We start from the raw sequence: 17,653 nt of genomic DNA on the forward strand, positions 1-17,653 counted from the left end.
GGTCTTTTCCAACGAGTCTTCCATTGTATATATGTACCACAATTTCTTTATTCATTCATCTGCTGATGGACATCTAGGTTGCTTCCGTTTTCTGGCTATTGTCTGTACACTTTTGGCTGATTTCACATTGCCATACAGCAGAAACCAACATAACATTGTAAAGCAATCATCCTCCAATAAAAAAAATTTTTTTTTTTTAAAAGAAGTGACTGCTTCTGGGATGTCAAACATCCCATTGGCTCTTCTGCACTGCTAGCTCTTGGAGCTTCTACATCTTCGGCATGCCTCGTCTTTAAATTCAAATGTATTCCTCCTTTTTAGCTCTGAAACTGGAAACTACCCGGGGTTCCTTTCGACTGTGGGTGATGAATCTTTTCTAATCTGAATCCCAAGGAGAAGCAAAGCTACCATCCTAAGATTGTGTGTATACCTGCCTCGTTCTCTTATTATCGTTATTTTCTTTTCACCAGGCCCTGCCACTGGATAAAGACTTCCTTCTGCACACATTTGTTCATTACTGGGTGTGGGGACAATCATACCCGGGAGGTATGACCAGGTGAAATTTGAATTTCATGTGTTCTGCTGAAAGAAAAGGGGCTGGAAATAATCCTTTAGGTTATTCTTTTCTAAAAAATTCTCTTATTTTTTCATCAATTCCTTTTTATACTCTGTATAAGGAGTATAGGAAAAGAACATATAAGAAGAAAAATTGTCTTCTTCTAAAAATTTTCACACACACACACACACACACACTGTGACATAATGGGTTCTGGAAGGACAGAATGATTTCAAAATATTTCATATTTATTTATTTAAATTCACCCTTTAGTTTCAGAGGATGACAACTGATGTCAGGATTTTTTCTTAAGTGCAAACATTTTGGGGTTTTCTAGTGGCATTAGTGGTAAAGAACTTGCCTGTCAATGCAGGAGTCTTAAGAGACCTTGGTTCGCTCCCTGGGTTGGGAAGATCCCCTGGAGGAGAGCATGGCAACCCACTCCAGGATTCTTGCCTGGAGAATCCCATGGACAGACGAGCCTGGGGGGCTACAGTCTATAGGGCTGCATGGAGTTGGACATGACTGAAGTGATTTAGCACGCATGCACACAAGCTAGGTAACAAAACCACACACAAATATTCCTTGGGTTTTCACTTAGACCTGCCATATAGTTTTAAAAACCACTTCTGCTTATGCTGTGTTATTACATTAGCTCTACCCAAATGTTTCTCTTTTGTTTAACATGAAAGTAACAAGATTTAAATAACAGTCTTGCATAGAGCAATAATATAATGTAAATAAATTATCATTACAATGGTTAAATGGAAAATGATATTTGAACCATGGCAAATTAAGAACAGATATTTCCTTTTTTATTTATTCTTAAATAATTGATAAACTTTTTGGTGTTTGGGGTTATGAAGAATGACTTGTAAACATGGCTTCCTCCTTATCTGTCAGTTGGGAATAACATTTTGCTTATCACTATAACTAACACAGACTATGCCAAGGTCATCAAACAATACAATAAAGAGTCCACAAGTCAGGTTTTTCAAGAGATAATTTGTTGACAACTCTTGTTTCCTTTCTTTATCTAGCCTTCTATATCTTTGATGTGAAATGTAAAGTATCTTCCACATGCAAATCAGCAAACATGCATAAAAATAGCTGAGCGTCTCAGTGGGAAAATGAGTTGTCATCAATTCAGGCTGGCATGAAAGTCAGACCATCTTAAGCAGGTACCATGGAAGAAATAATAAGAATTCTAGGTCATATTTGATTCACTACATTTACTGTGTTCCCCAGATAGTATCAAGCCATTATCAATTGTATTTTTGCCAAGAGATGCCTAAAAAGTTTGCTGGGTATGGGGCACACACAGACAGCAACTAAGCAACTCTAGTAAAGAGTGAAGAAGAGGTGACTGCATATTTAATTATATCCTAACATTTTAGTATAGGGAACAGAGTTGAGTTCAAAGATCAGTTTAATTCAAGTTTGAAAAAAATCTAGCATCTCAGTGGAACTCTGGGAATAAAGAAAGCTACATGGGATAAATATTTGCAGACAGTGTTTATTTCAAATTTCATACAACATAACCCTAAAGAACAGAAAGAAGAAATCTTCAGGTGGTTGATTTCTAAGTGTATACCTGTTTTTATGATGCTGATTTATAAATTTACCTGCTTTCCTGACTGAAAAGGAAAAGGCTTTAATCTCAGAAAATATTACCTATGAAAAAAACTGATTTTCAGAAGCAAAGGCTGAATTCAGTACCTCAGTTTTGTTTCTATTCACTTTTGATTACCAAAGCACAAATGCTTCAAGTTTAGTTTGAATAGTATACATCAGATTAAAAATCTGGATTGTTAGGTAAAGACTCTTTGGGAAGGCAAAGTTTCATTTGGAAAAAGGAAAAAGGACATAGAGAATTAGCCTTTCTGTGGTTGAAAATCCAAGCAAATCAACCAACTGACCAACCAGTCAACCAAGAAAAATAACTCGCAAATGCTTTTTCATTGAAAAGGATCAGGATTTAGGAAATGCGTGGGTAGGCAGTCTATCTTCCCCATATGTACACCTGGACCTGAGACAGTATTAGTAATTAACCAAATAACATGGTGATAAACCAGAAAACAGTATGTTAGATTGTGTTCAACACTATGAATCCTAAGCCAGGCTCTAACATTTGGGACAGTGAGCAGATCTGGCTAGATGGTATACATAATAGCCAAAGTGATTCTTTTTGTGAGCAGTTAAGAGTTTAGAGGCTGTATGTGCAAATATATGGAAGAGATGTTTCTAAATTTGAAAGTAAAAGAATCTAACAATTAAAACTTTTAGAATGCCCTTATTGTATGAAGAAATGGCCAGAATAGCCATAATTAGTGAAACATTTTACACAAGAAAGGACTGGTTAGCTCTCTCACATAAATGAGGGAAGGATTTGGGCAGATAATTAAGATTTTACAAAGGGCATGATGCCGAAAGAGACAGAGCAGATACTCAGAGGGCACAAGGCTGTGGGCAGTGAGGCGAAACAGGGCCTTTTGGGCCCAAATCTGTAGTCAGCTCTTGCAATAATATTTGCCATAATGGCAAGCTATCTTTCATAAGTTTAATGCAGCTGCCCTATCATATATCATACATCATATATTGGAGCTTTTTACCTAGTGATGATAATACACTTCCCTTTCTTATAAATTCATGCATTTATAACAAAATAATCTAGGTTTAGGGAAATGGCAACCCACTCCAGTGTTCTTGCCTGGAGAATCCCAGCGATGGGTGAGCCTGGTGGGCTGCTGTCTATGGGGTCGCACAGAGTCGGACACGACTGAAGTGACTTAGCAGCAGCAGGGATATAGTTATGACCAAGAAAATGAATGAAGTGAATTAGTTCATGAATTGCATTATTTGATCCACACTGTATCTAACAGCTAAATAGCACTGAGTTCTTACACACACACACACACACACACACACACACAGACTTCAAAGGGTTAAGGGAGAGTATCTTTGAGAATTCCCTCTTTTAAGGGAAAAGTTAATCAAGTATGTAGCTAGAAATAGATATCAGAAGAGGGGATGGGGGACATGGCGGTAGTAGCCAGAGTTACACCCTCATAAATATGTGTGAGTTAGGTTACTAGGATGTCAAAAGACTTCAAAGATAGACCCTCGCACCTTTTGAAGATCAAAGTGTACCCTTGTAAAAGGACTCTAGGTGAGGAATGCCAAGAGTTTGTGGCAAGGATTCTGGAGTAGTGATTTCAATTCATCCTCATTCTGCTTTATCTTTGTAAGATCTGTCATTATACCAAAGACCAAAAACTCAGACTAAGTAAAATATCTCGTGGCAAACTACTTTTTTAATGTGGCCTTAACACTGACCAGCACCACTCTTGGCTTGTTTAGGTTTTATCAGATTTTCAAAGGGGCAGTTACAATGAGGTAGGAGTCAGGGCTGAGCTCTAGGTAGTAATTCTTTGGTTCAGTTCTAGTTGTTGGGAGATCAGTGCCTTTAAATGATGTCCACAGTTGGCATGATGGTTTCCATCAACCTTAGTGTATGGTCATGGCTAAGAAATAAACAGTGGATCACCACCAGCATTATCAGATATTAAAAATTAAGCACTCAGAGTCTGAAACTGTTTTTTTCTTTTTTTTAATTGCTGCTTCAGTAGGAATCAGACTGCTTACCTGGGGGAAAATTGGTCCAAGCCCAGTGGGACAGAAGGATATAAATCCTGAAGTCTTTTACTACAATATGGTCTAGCCATGTGATGTTGTCCTGGTCTCATCCAGTTAGGGCTGGAAGCATTCCATGAGCCCCTTTAATACAAGAGTCTAAGGAATCACCATCTGGGGTTTTACAAACTGTACCAAAGCAGAGAATCATCCAAAGAAGGAGATCCAATGTGGTACTCTTCACACATACACATCTCATACATACTGGTATGAAGACAAAATCAGTTAAAGAAGTGGAGAAGTGGAAAAGAAAGAAAAGAACCAAGCACTGCAGCTCAAGTTGGAAATTCTCAATGGAATCTCATGAACCCCCAGAAGACCTGTTTTTCCATCAAATCCCCAAACTACAAGGGGATTTTAGTGATGACTTAGGACCAGCAGTCTAGCTATGGAACTACTACTACGATTAGTGATTCAGGGCTGGGATACTGACCGTGTGCCGTGTTCAAGCTGATTTACATACAGCTTTATGAGTGAATGCTCCTCAGCCACAGGGCTGGATGCACTTATCCCCTCAGGTAACCTGAGGGATGCAAACAACGAGACCTCGTTAAAACCTCCCATGGACAGAGCAAGGCCCACTCAGAGAGGAAGGATGTTCAGTGTACACAGCTTTATTGAACAGCACCCTTAGAACAGAAACCAGAGGCCAACCTCTGTGAGGAGAGCAAGAACTGCAAATTGTGAACAACGTGCTTGTGGTTCAGAGGGAACATTCTAGAAGGACTGAAAATGGGAAAAAAGGGAAATGATCCTATTTTGGGTTAAGGGATACCATGCACCCTGGAGGAAGCAGAACAGCTCAAAGTATTATAGGAATAGTTTAAAGTAGAAGAAGCCATGTTATCCATCTAGACGTATCCACCATAAGCACCGTCCGAGCTGAAATGATATAAAATGACCTTCAGTAAGGATGGGGTCTATCTCTGCTGGACATTTACAGAATGCAGAGCTTCCTAATACAAGAATCTCTTTCCTGACATAAAGGCACAGGGCTGTGCTTCTAATAGATTTTACAGTTCATAATTTTTTTTTTTTTTCGAAAAGATGGTTGAATTTGCTGGTGATTCTGAAAAGGAATGCTAAAGGAACATACTGAGGGCTTCAACCATAGGATTTCACTGTGGATGTTCTGTTACTCAAATGCCTCTGCATTTTTATTTGTTACAGACTGGCTGGATTCACAGGAAGTAAACATCATGAATGACCACATTCTGTTTATTCCACTAATTACATTTATGGGGAACGTCTTCATCTCAGGTTCCTGATGACGGGCAAATCCAGGGACTCAAGGGAAAAATCAGCAGTGTTCTAAGTCTCACTATCTGCTCATCTTCACTAGAACATCCCAGGATATTACAGGGAAACTGATGCCTTAGCAACTCTTCGAGGAAAAGATTGATTATGACTGTTTTTGAAACACACGAGGCTGTTTGATTTATTTTTTTCCTACTGAAAGGCATTTTAAATCTCTCATTCATTTCCCTGTTCCAATTTTCCTCACCTTTGTTCCTGCTTTCCTGTGAGCCTTCTCCCTGTATTTCTAAAATAATTCCCTGGTGCTTTATTTGTGATATTTGATCAAATGATTTGAAGTATGTCTTGGCCTCTGCCTATTCACTGTGCTGGTTTTAGGAGAAGTATCTGCTTCACCTCTTTGCTTACATGGCGATGGACCTTTGTGCAAAAATGAGATCTGTATCCACTCTCTTTCTCTCTTTTTTAAAGTTCTTGTTCTTATCCATGAATTACTTATGTAGAAACCATATGTCCAAATTTGGATTTGAGCCTCTAGCCTCAGGAACTCTAGAATTTACTACGAAGATTCTTATATACCTGGAATTTTATGTTATGAGATGCTTCAGAATGTCCATCATAATTCCTTATTGCATCTTGAGATGCCAATTCCCCAGGTTAAACGGGCCATTCCAGGTGCTATAAAAGTGACTTTTTCAATGAGATATAATGCATGTGTTTTAGAAGTAAAACAAACATACTGTGCATTCTTACTATGGATCGATTTTAAGTGCCAGTTTCCAGGAGTGACTTTCATCCCCAAAGCCATCCCTGCCTTCTCTGAAAGCATCCAAATGAATGAAATTGACGCCTTGTGACAGATATTTACAAACGAGTTGCTAATAATAATCTTCTGCTCTTGGCTTATATGAGAATATATTTTTTTTTTGCCACAGAATCAAGGCTCATTATCAAAGAGACGGTTTGTTTTATAATAGGACTGGAACTTACCTCCTGGTAATAAAAGGACTTCCTGAGGAGGGGACAGAGTGGGAGAACAGGGTGTCATTCATGCTGGTTACAGGTCTGGGTGGCCTAAAAAAAGCACAACGTGGATAGAAAGTTAAAACAAGTAAAAGTCACAAGTTAAAACTATCCAATCCCTCAAGGAAAGAAGCTGGGAAGTCAGAGTTCTTATCTTGTGTGTATGCATGCTAAGTCGCTTCAGTCATGTCTGGCTCTTTGCGACTCCATGGACTGTAGCCTGCCAGGCTCCTCTATCTACTGGATCTTCCAGCAAGAATACTGGAGTCGGTTGCCACGCTCTCCTCCAGGGGATCTTCCTGATCCAGGGATTGAACCTGTGTCTCTTATGTCTCCTGGATTGGCAGGCAGGTTCTTTACTACTTGAGCCACCTGGAAAGCCCAGTTCCTATCTCACCCAGGATCAACATGAATTTTTACATTTCCCAATTCAATTCTTGAAGTGTTTTGGGAATTTAAATTTCCTTGAGAAGACAGAATGTCTGTTAAACATTGAGTGGGAAAGATCTCTGGATGCCACAGGAATGTTTATTTTTGAGCTTTGAGCCTTGGTGTAGAGTCATATTCTTGGATGGAGTGAGGATTTTGAGGCAGCCAACTGCCTTCTAAATGGGTTTCCCAGGTGGTTCAGTGATAACATGCCTGCTAACTCAGGAGTGTGCTTAGTTGCTCAGTTATGTCCGACTCTTTGTGACCCCATGGACTGTAGCCCTGCCAGGCTCCTCTGTCCATGGAATTCTCCAGGCAAGAATACTGGAGCAGGTTGCCATTCCCTTCTCCAGGGGAATCTTCCCAACCCAGGGATCAAACCCAGTTCTCCTGGATTGCAGGCAGATTCTTTACCACCTGAGCCACCAGGGAAGCTCTCACCAAAGCAGGAGATGCAGGTTCAATCCCTGGGTCAGAAGATCCCTTGGAAAGAAACGGCACCCCACTCCAGTTTTTTTGCCTGGGAAATCCCATGGACAGAGGAGCCTGGTGGGCTGCAGTCCACAGGGTCTCAAAGAGTCGCACATGACTGAGTAGTGACTGAGTATACACGCACTGCCTTCTAAAAAGAGAAGCCCAGAAAATTTGAGGATAATCAGACTCCAAATCTTCTTGGAAAGAGGAGGATTCTACAGAAACTTCATCCTGTTTTTTCACATGATGATGGCCCTCTCCTGATATTCCCTGTCTGTAGGGTCCCAGCTGCAAAATCATATTGTTTCTTCTTTGACCTTTGTTCTAAGGGAAGATGCAACTAAGCACCACAGGGATTTACTGACTTTCTGTTATCTGGACATACAGTGCAAGGCAGCCCATAAACACTTGTTTTCTATATTATTAGAGGAAGAAAATAGGGTTCAGTATTCCTCAGAACTGTCCACAAGCCTAGCCTAAATGTCAACTGCATCACATCTGTCATCCCATCTCAGTTTGCACCTCACCTTGTTATTCTTTCCCTATCAGCGAGGTCTTAGTTCAGGTAAAATGATAGAGCTAAGATCCCTGCCTCATCTCCAAGCAGTTTTTAGTCTCATTTTAAATCCAGATGTTCCATGGTACGATGAGAAGGGATTCAGAGTTCAGAAGCTGGGTGACAGGGCAGTGTGGTGTTCTGAGTCAGGAAATTTTGGTTTCACTATAATGCTACATGTGAGTTTGACAGTACAGAATTTTTTAAAGATGAAAGATGAATACAGTAGCCTATAGAATCTATTTGTGTTGACTCGATCAAGTCACATTTGTGAAGGTTTAATTTTTATCTTAGGAAACAGGAATTAGTTTGGATTCTACAACGAAGGGATTTCTAGGAAAAAAGGAGACATGTTTGTCCCAATGGATTTATGAGAATGGACATGACACATGGCAGGTTTTCAAATGTCAGCACAAAATGCAAAAATTCATTGAAACGTTAGGTTCCCAGTACCTGGTGCTAAGCTGTGTTCTTAAATTTTTTTAAAGACACATTCTATGTTTGGTGAGGTCAAAATAGTAGGATTGCTATTTAATCTACTCAAACATATTAGCCAAAATTCTGAAAACTTATTGTTTTATACTACTTATCTAGGATATGTCTAATACCTGCGACTAGTTTAAAGCTAATTCTGCTTTGAACAGTACACTTTCACTTTATAAGAGGGATGTTAATTTCAAACAAACGTGCTCTGTGAATTTTGAAAGGTTAGGTTATATCAGATTTTAAAACGTGAAGCAGAATGAAATATTTTCATTTTAACTTTGAAAAAAGTGGAAAAAAAATCAGCTTGGCATTTCTGGTTTTCTTTTGCCTGTTTATAAATGTCTCCATCTTGCTCTCTCTCTAGGAAATGAGAAAACAAGAGGGTCTGGAATGCTTTCTAAGTAGCTTGGTACATTTACTCTTTTGAACTGGTTACCACAAAGCTGAATTTGCAGTTCCTTAGTCTTTGCTCTTTAATACACTGTGTATGACAAACCTAGAGAGAGCATTAAAAAGCAGAAACATCACTTTGCTGACAGAGGTCTATATAGTCAAAGCTATGGTTTTTCCAATAGTCATTTCTGGATGTGAGAGTTGGACCATAAAGAAGGCCTAAAGCTGAAGAATTGCCACTTTCGAATTGCGGTGTTGGAGAAGACTCTTGAGAGTCTCTTGGACTGCAAGGGGATCAGACAGTCAGTTCTAAAGGAAATCAACCCTGAATATTCAGGGGAAGGACAGATGCTGAAGCTGAAACTCCAATACTCTGGCCACCTGCTGGGAAGAGGTGACTCATTGGAAAAGACCCTGATGCTGGGAGGAGGGCAGGAGGAGAAGGGGACGACAGAGGATGAGATGGCTGGATGGCATCACTGACTCAATGGACAAGAATTTGAGTAAACTCTGGGAGATAGTGGAGGACAGAGGAGCTTGGAGTGCTGCAGTCCATGGGGTTGCAGAGTCAGACATGACTTAGTAACTGAACAACAAGTAAATGGCCTTATGTGTAAGGTTCATCATGAAAATGTTGAACCTGGGACACAGGGGCTAACCCTGGCACCAAACAGAAGTTTTCAAAAGGATATATTTCCTCTACAATCACATGCCAAATTACTTTGGCATTCTTTTCATAAAATGAAAATGCTCAGCTTAAAGGCAGAATTAGTTTTAAACTAGCCTCTTGTTTCTCACTTGTTTTGAGTGTACTGAAGATTATTGAACTACTTACCAAGTATCTCTTTTGGCAGCAAAAGAATTGAATAGAATAGAGACAGTTAATCGTGATAATATTTACAAGCAATACAATAGATAAGAACAAATGCCAAAACACCAAAATATCACCATGGAAGTGGCTTTTACATGCCTATGATGATTTAGAATAGCTAAATGAATAGTATATTTTCAGATTAGAAGTCTTGGATATCCCCATCCATATAAAAAAGAACATGTATATCTATTCAGGGAAATAACATCTGGGGAATAACAATTATAAAAATGTCTAAAGATAAAATAATAGGAACAAATCTGTTCTAATATCAATCGGATATTGTACATCTGGAATTTCTTGTGTGTTATTTCAACAATTAAATATTTCATACAATTTTTCTTTTATGAGACTGATGCCCTAACTACTGTATAACAAGGCATCTCAATTTGTCCTTTAAAACTGACATTCACCATGAAAACATCAGTGAGTACAGATCAGTGTTTGGATTCAAGGACTGTTATAATAATCTGGTTAAATTTATGGGACTTTTAGCAGAAGAAGGCACATTTCGTGTAGAATTTTAGGGGAGTCCTGAAACTCTCCATGGAATCCAAATTGTGTAGCTGATGCCCTCAGTTCAGTGAATAACATATCAGATCATATTGTCAATATAAATGAAAGTTAAAACATTTTTACTCATTGGTCAACTAAATCTCACACCCCCACACACCCACACACACTCTCAATCTTGCACTGACTGGGCACAGAGCCCAGTGTGACTGACATGAGGCTGGCTTTACTCACACACGTGGCCTCAATTCTTAATTCTGTCTCCAGGTGGGAGGCCTCATCCTCATTCCATCTGCTCCAAAGCTCTTGGAGTCAGGCTGTCCACCCTGTCCACCCTCTAACTATCTATCCCACACCCATCAGCTCGGATTGAATGCTGCTCTCTTGGAGGGTAATCCCAAGGAGGCCTGATAGAAGTGACTCTGTGGCCCAGCCAGCCAGCCCAAACCTACTCTGAGTTTTTGTTCATTCATGGATAGCTAAGTGACTGTCCCTGGCTATGGGGAAGTAAGTCGAGACTTTAGAACAGCTTGCATGAGATCACTTTCTGCAAGTGGTTGGTCCTTTGGGATATTTCCCAGCTCTTTCTACCCCTGGTTTACTTTGAGGCTTATTTTTAGGAGCAAAATTTCTTAAAATAAGTCAACTACATTCTACAGAATCAGTTTACATTAGTTTTTGGATGCTTCTAGACTGTGCGGATTGCTGGGGACAACGAATCCTCAGAGTGCACACAGGAGTAAACCAAACAGAGCCCATGAGATTTATACAAATTCCTCAGACATGCTCAGCACAGTTGTTTGTCAGGATCTGTTTAGGTCCATCGGGGAAAGAGTCACTGCCTTCCTAAGGCTCTGCGGTCCACCACAATGCCTCTAAGGGGCCATGCTCGCAGTCACCTGAAGCAATAACCTTGTCTTGGTGGATTCCTAACATTCAGAGGTCTCATCAGCCCACCTCTTGATGTCAGCAGGCAAACATGTGCCCTGCAGAACAAGAGGCAGTGCTGAACTGCACAAAACAAAATTCAGTTCAGGAGAGGAACTGCCTGTTCTAGAAGCTTCTTGAGGCCCCTGCGACTACCAAATTCCTAACTGTAGCCCCAAAATAGCTAATGAATTTCTTTCTTCTTCTGAGCCCGAGACATCACCAAGGAAGAAATACTTTCTTCTGCCTGAACCTCCTGTTTTCTGAGCCACCCAGGCCTGAGAGAGGGCCCCAGGGGGAGGGGCTTTTGGGAGATGGAAGATTTGAGTGGTAGCACCATTCCTTGACCCTGTACCCTCTGCTACTCAAACTCACACACACTTTGAAGAAATTTTTTAAGTCTGCTTTTGGATCGTCTGTTGAATTTCCTCAGCAATCCCTCCTCTTCAACCCTCCCTTACACAAGCCATGATTCTTCTAAAGTTATGTAACTTGGGAGAAAACAATAACCACAGCAATAATTTCCATCTTTGCTGGCATCTTTACGATGGCTGGCTCTGCAGAGAACAGAGACAGTGGGCTTCTGGATTAGGGGCTCAAAGCACACATGATGTTAAGGTACAGGATGCTTTACTATTGGTTGATCATGGTAATCCCACTGATTATTAATGTTCAATTGTGTAAACTTCACTAACATCTGTATTTCATAACTATAAAATTTTTGACTATTTTCTACTTCGAGGTGAATTATATGGTGCTGTGTTCTTGTACTTCCGGGCAGAAGTATTGTATACTTCTTCATGAAAAAAAACGAATATATATATATAAATATATATATATTTATATATATATAATCACCTGAGTTTCATTCTTTCTTTAAGAAAATAAAATCTAAAACTCGGTCCCTGACAACTGACAGGAAATTGTCTTTGTATGGATCGGCACACATGTCAATGAAGAGCTGTCTCTCAGTGTGGAGGGCAGATACTCACACAATGTGGGCCAAGTTGAGTGGTTTCTCAGGCTGGTCAGGGAACATGGGGTGCAAGGGCTCACGGCTGGAAGCACAGCTCAGAGACTTGCTTAACGCATTGGTTAGCTTCTTAGCAGGTGATTTCTGGACGGAAAAACAAAGGTTCAAGTGTTAACAATCAACACTTACGTAACATTTTATCAGATGATTTGCTTTCATACTATGCTGTGTGCTAAGCTGTTTTAGTTGTGTCTGACTCTTTGCGACCCCATGGACTCTAGCCCACCAGGCTCCTCTGTCCTTGGGATTCTCCAGGCAAGAATACTGGAGTAGGTTGCCACGACCTCCTCCAGGGGATCTTCCCAACCCAGGGATCGAACCCAGGTCTCCTGCTTTGGCAGGCGGGTAATCTTTACCACTAGTGCCACCTGGAAGCCCTTCCAAGATATATGTTCATCTATTCATTCAGGGACTCTTCTTCGAGAATTTACTCCAAGACAAGGAGTTGGCTCATTGCTGGAACCAAAATACTTGGAACTAGCCATCAGGGTACTTGCCGCTGGCTGCACAGTGTCAGCAAATGCTGTGAGAAATGGAAGCAGTCACTGGGGTCAGAATATCCCAGCTGGGATTTAATGAACAGCAGGAGTCCTTCTGACAAAATTCAGGGGACTGGAAGGTATCCAGATGGCGGAAGGCCAGGAGATCTAGTTCTGGAGAGGGAAAGCAGGAGGCAGACCACTGAAGTCCTATATATCACACCCAGGCCTGTGGTCTTTATCTCAGGCGTGGAGGGAGACAATGAACAGCTTAAACCTCAGAGGTGACCTGATTCTAGAAGGATTGCTTCAGAGCAGAAAATGGTTTGAGAGGGATGGGAGTGGAAGGCAGGAGAGGAGTGGGAGGTTTTGCAGGAATCCAGAAGCAAGATTTTCAGGTGCGGCTGGACACATTCAATTAGAAGGAAGAGCAGAACTTAGCCTGAGTCTTCAGAATTTAAAGTTCATGTTCTTTCCAGAGGACATGCTATCTCTTTTTCATTTAGCCCAGTGGAATGTTTAATATTTCACAGCCAAGATGATCAAAATAGTCCACCACATATAATAAATCTTTATGCCAATTTTTCCTTTCAGTGAGAAGAGATTTATAATTTTGTCACTTTCTTTGACACACAGAGTGCACAACTGGCAATATAAGGAAGTGACTTTCATCCTCATTATTTAAAAGCTAAGTCATGGCAGCACTGTCCACAAAATCCCTCTTTGACTTTGGCTTGGAGACGGAATTCTTAGAACACTTGGAACAGCAGTAATGACTGCTCTTTACCCCATAAACACTGGAGCTCCTTTGTCCTCGTGAGGAGTTCTAGTCTATTCTGTAAACACATTGTCCTATCGTATAACTGCAGAGTCCACAACCTCTAAGGAAAAGGCTCCTTATTTAACTTCAGCATTTACACAAAACAACAATTGAAAAATGGGTTAGTCTTCAAACACCAGCCCTCTAGGATTTGAGACAGAACACACTGGGCTTCTCAGATGGCTCAGTGGTAAAGAATCAGAAGATGCAGGCTCAAGATCTGGTCTGGGAAGATCCCCTGGAGAAGGAAATGGCAACCCACTCCAGTATTCTTGCCTGGATAGAGGAGCCTGGTGGGCTACAGTCCAGGGGGTCACGAAAGAGTTAGACACGACTTCGTGACTAAACAACAACATCTGAAAACTGGTAATATGCTGTTAATAAGAAAATTCTCTCCTACCTTCTATACTAAATTGTATTTCATGATCTGTGCTACTGTATCAGTTCTCAGCATGTGACGTAGCCAATAGTAGCAGGTGGCATTTGAACTGGAATAAATTCTCAGTATACAATGCCTTCGTGAAGAATTCTTATTTGAACTCAGACTACGACATGTGCTATGTCTAATTAATATAGAATATATTTGCACTGAATATCAGTTCCTAATAATAATTCCTCAAAAGAACATTCTGATTTAAAATGCATCTTCTTAGTACTCAGCCATAAAAAAAGAATAAAATGCCATTTGCAGCAACATGGATGAACCTGGAGATTATCATACTAAGTATCAGAATACTTTCATCACAAGGACAGGTTACCTTCAGCATGTTAGTATCACATATCAGCTCCAGCAAGTTAGTCACGTGCACTATTCATGAAAAGATGATTTTCTAATACAACCACAATCTTTCCCTTCTTCCAAAAAAAAAAAAAAATAAATAACATGAAATAGCATCGTTAAACCCTCATGCTTTCATGTCTTTCCTTCACACTCCAGTCACGCCCTTAAAGAACTCCAGAAAGAAAAAAAAGAACTAACAATAATTTTTAGGCAATGCCCACAACCCCACCCCAAATTGAAAAGAACCTTCACTTACTGTGAAAAGAAGATTATGTTCCAGAAGGCTGTCACCTAAATCAATACTGATTTATCCGTATACCAAGAAGTAATATCATTGGAGTGTTCTTATACGTTGTCTTAGGAAGCTACACTGGGTTCAGACTCAGAGACTCCCATAAGAGGGGCAGTGAGGGGGGAAGGGAGGAGTGTGAGAGTAGAAGGTAATTGTGCCCCCTTGCTGTTCCCTCGTGTTCTGGACGACACTCACACACCCAACTTACCCAGGACGTGTACTCTTTCATTTGGTGCTGGTTGCTATGGGAACCACCGGCATGCCCCCTCCAGAAGCAGTCTTGACAGAGCTGGTAATTGTGACACTGTTGGCATCGGTAGCGAAAGCCCAACATGCTCTCGCTGTGGCAGTACGAACACTCAACCGGGTGGAAGACTGATGGGCAAGCAAACGAAGAAAAGACAAGGAAACAAGAGTATGAGTCAGAAGAATGAAAAATACAGCCCAACAAGAACTGCGTTTTTCTGCTGAATAACAAGACTTCTGATGATAGTTTGGTCTGAGAGAAGTATTACGTTTATTCCTAGACTCTCATGACCCTTTTCCAGCACATGTGTGGGGGTGGGAGAAATCAAGTGGGCTGGAGGAGAGGGGTTCTTTTAACAGCACATCTCTGTAATGCTGTTTACTCATCTTACTCCCATCCCTTACCCTACAAGAATGTAAATTACCCAAACTGGCTTGCCTTTCCCCCCAGATGCTCTCTGTCTCCAGGAGACCAGCACAGCTCACTGAAAACTCAGAAGCACAATGGATGAACACAGATGGGTTCATCCAGTGGGTAGTGGGTAAAGAGCAAATATTAGAGAAATGGAAAACAAGAGGAAGAAAAAAGAAGAGAGATGGGAGGCGAGTAGAAAAACTGGACGATGAGAATATTCAGTTATATTTTAAAAAATAGAGTAGCTAATGGGCTTATTTTATGAGTGATATTGTCTTCATTTAATAAACAGATTTTTAAAAAAAATTTCTGAGAGGCAGATCGATAGGGGCCCAAAGAGATGGACAAATTATCTGAGTTCAGTTCTAATTCAGATAGTTCAAGAGACACTTTCTCTGGCAGGAAATTTGAGTTACAAAGCAGGCAAGGTATGAGACTCGAAGCTAACAAACGATCAGATCCAAGTAATTGCATGTTATGAGTTAAAGATACTAACAACAAGAACAATTCTTGCCTTTGGCAAAGTTACTCTCTGGCTAACCAGCCAGGGAAAACAATGCAAAAAATAAAATAAAGATAAAAAGTAAACTGTAGAAACAAAGACATAACCAAATTTTGAACACAGTGTCTTCTGAACCAGTATTATATCCTCCTTTTCTGGCTCTTGGGAAAGACCTGAATTTAGGGACAGCTCTTCTGGGACATGGTCTAAAGAACTCATTTTCTGCAACAGGAAATACTGAGAGAAGGCATGAAATTACAACTTTATAATTGGAGAATGACTAGTTCTCAGACTACAAACAGTAATACGAATTCACCCCACATGATCTGGATCTTGACTGCTCTTTGCTCTAGCAGATGAATAAGAAGCATAAAAAAACCTATGATTGTTAGCGATTACAGAGAATCTAATGAGATCTTTCTTTAAATCTTCTCCATGAGCAAAACAGAATAAATTTATAACTTGAACTAAGAGAGATAATAAGCGCAGACACCAAGTGTTCTAAATGGGAATTTAAAGTTAAGCTAACTTTAACCCCAATTTATATTAAAGAAATGTGTAGAAGATTCTAGTAAGAGATAGGGGATAAATTATTTTCTATTTAAGGCTGGAGAATTCCCAGAGTTAAATTAAACAATAAATGAGAATATCTAAAGAGCAGATGGAGGCATTGAATTGTTCCCTGTTTAAATTTCTTTAAACCTGTTCTGAACTGTATTTCATATTCAAGTTTGGATATGCCAATAGTAATTACTTTTTTAAAAAAATTATATTTTTACTTTATTTTGCTTTACAATACTGTATTGGTTTTGCCATACATTGACATGAATCAGCCACGGGTGTACATGAGTTCCCAATCCTGAACCCCACTCCCACCTCCCACCCCATATCATCTCTCTGGATCATCCCTGTGCACCATCCCCAAGCATCCTGTATCCTGTATCGAACATAGGCTGGCGATTCGTTTCTTACCTGATAGTATACATGTTTCAATGCCATTCTCCCAAATCATCCCACCCTCTCCCTCTCCCACAGAGTCTAAAAGTCCGTTCTATACATCTGTGTCTCTTTTGCTGTCTCTCATAGAGGGTTATCATTACCGTCTTTCTAAATTCCATATATATGTGTTAGTATACTGTATTGGTGTTTTTCTTTCTGGCTTTCTTCACTCTGTATAATAGGCTCCAGTTTCATCCACCTCATTAGAACTGATTCAAATGTATTCTTTTTAATGGCTGAGTAATACTCCATTGTGTATATGTACCACAGCTTTCTTATCCATTCATCTGCTGATGGACATCTAGGTTGTTTCCGTGTCCTGGCTATTATAAACAGTGCTGCGATGAACATTGGGGTACACGTATCTCTTTCAATTCTGGTTTCCTCGGTGTGTATGCCCAGCAGTGGGATAATTACTTTTATCATAGAAATAATTGCTTTTATAAAAATAAAAGTACATGACAAAAGTTACATTACTCTTTTCTTTGGCATAACTATACCCATTGGGAGCTTACAATTTGGAGCACGTGACTAAGGATTAGCAAGGTGCTACCGTCCAGTTTTTTTCCCCATCTCCTCTACCAATTCATGTTCAAGTGCTTAGGAAGAAAGAGTCAATGCCAGGTATGCCAACAGTGGAAGTTCAGACCTAAAACAAATACTAGAAAATGTCACATTCCTTATTGAGGTTCTTCTTCAGTTATAGTGAGTTTTAAAGCCACATCTTACTTGTAACTGAGAGGTAGATTGTGATATTTAATAAGTTTTTAGAATGGACCATCCTAACTTTGCAGTGTGCCGATAGGGCTTTGCTGATCAGGGAGAGAGGTCAGCTCTATTAAAAATCAGAACTGCTAAACAGACCTCCTGAAACAATGATGTTGGCTTAATAACTATAGACTTGATAG

At 40.1% G+C, this 17,653-nt stretch overlaps 1 protein-coding gene across 50 annotated transcripts in view; it reads right to left on the reverse strand.

The window, feature by feature from the left end:
* DTNA (dystrobrevin alpha) overlaps positions 1–17,653 on the reverse strand; it is a 434,483-nt gene that overhangs the window by 65,436 nt on the left and 351,394 nt on the right. For 47 of the 50 annotated variants that reach the window (XM_069568764.1, XM_069568760.1, XM_069568778.1 and 44 more), the window contains 3 exons: positions 14,792–14,958; positions 12,171–12,295; positions 6,497–6,580 (listed from right to left, as the gene is read on the reverse strand). In XM_069568764.1, coding sequence (XP_069424865.1) covers positions 6,497–6,580; positions 12,171–12,295; positions 14,792–14,958 — 376 coding nt within the window. Of the gene's footprint in view, positions 1–4,682; positions 4,773–6,496; positions 6,581–12,170; positions 12,296–14,791; positions 14,959–17,653 lie in introns of all 50 variants that reach the window. The other 3 variants (XM_069568750.1, XM_069568796.2, XM_070289455.1) reach the window with 1 other exon arrangement.

Source organism: Ovis canadensis, chromosome 23 (genome assembly GCF_042477335.2).
Source record: "Ovis canadensis isolate MfBH-ARS-UI-01 breed Bighorn chromosome 23, ARS-UI_OviCan_v2, whole genome shotgun sequence".
Classification (NCBI taxonomy): domain Eukaryota; kingdom Metazoa; phylum Chordata; class Mammalia; order Artiodactyla; family Bovidae; genus Ovis; species Ovis canadensis.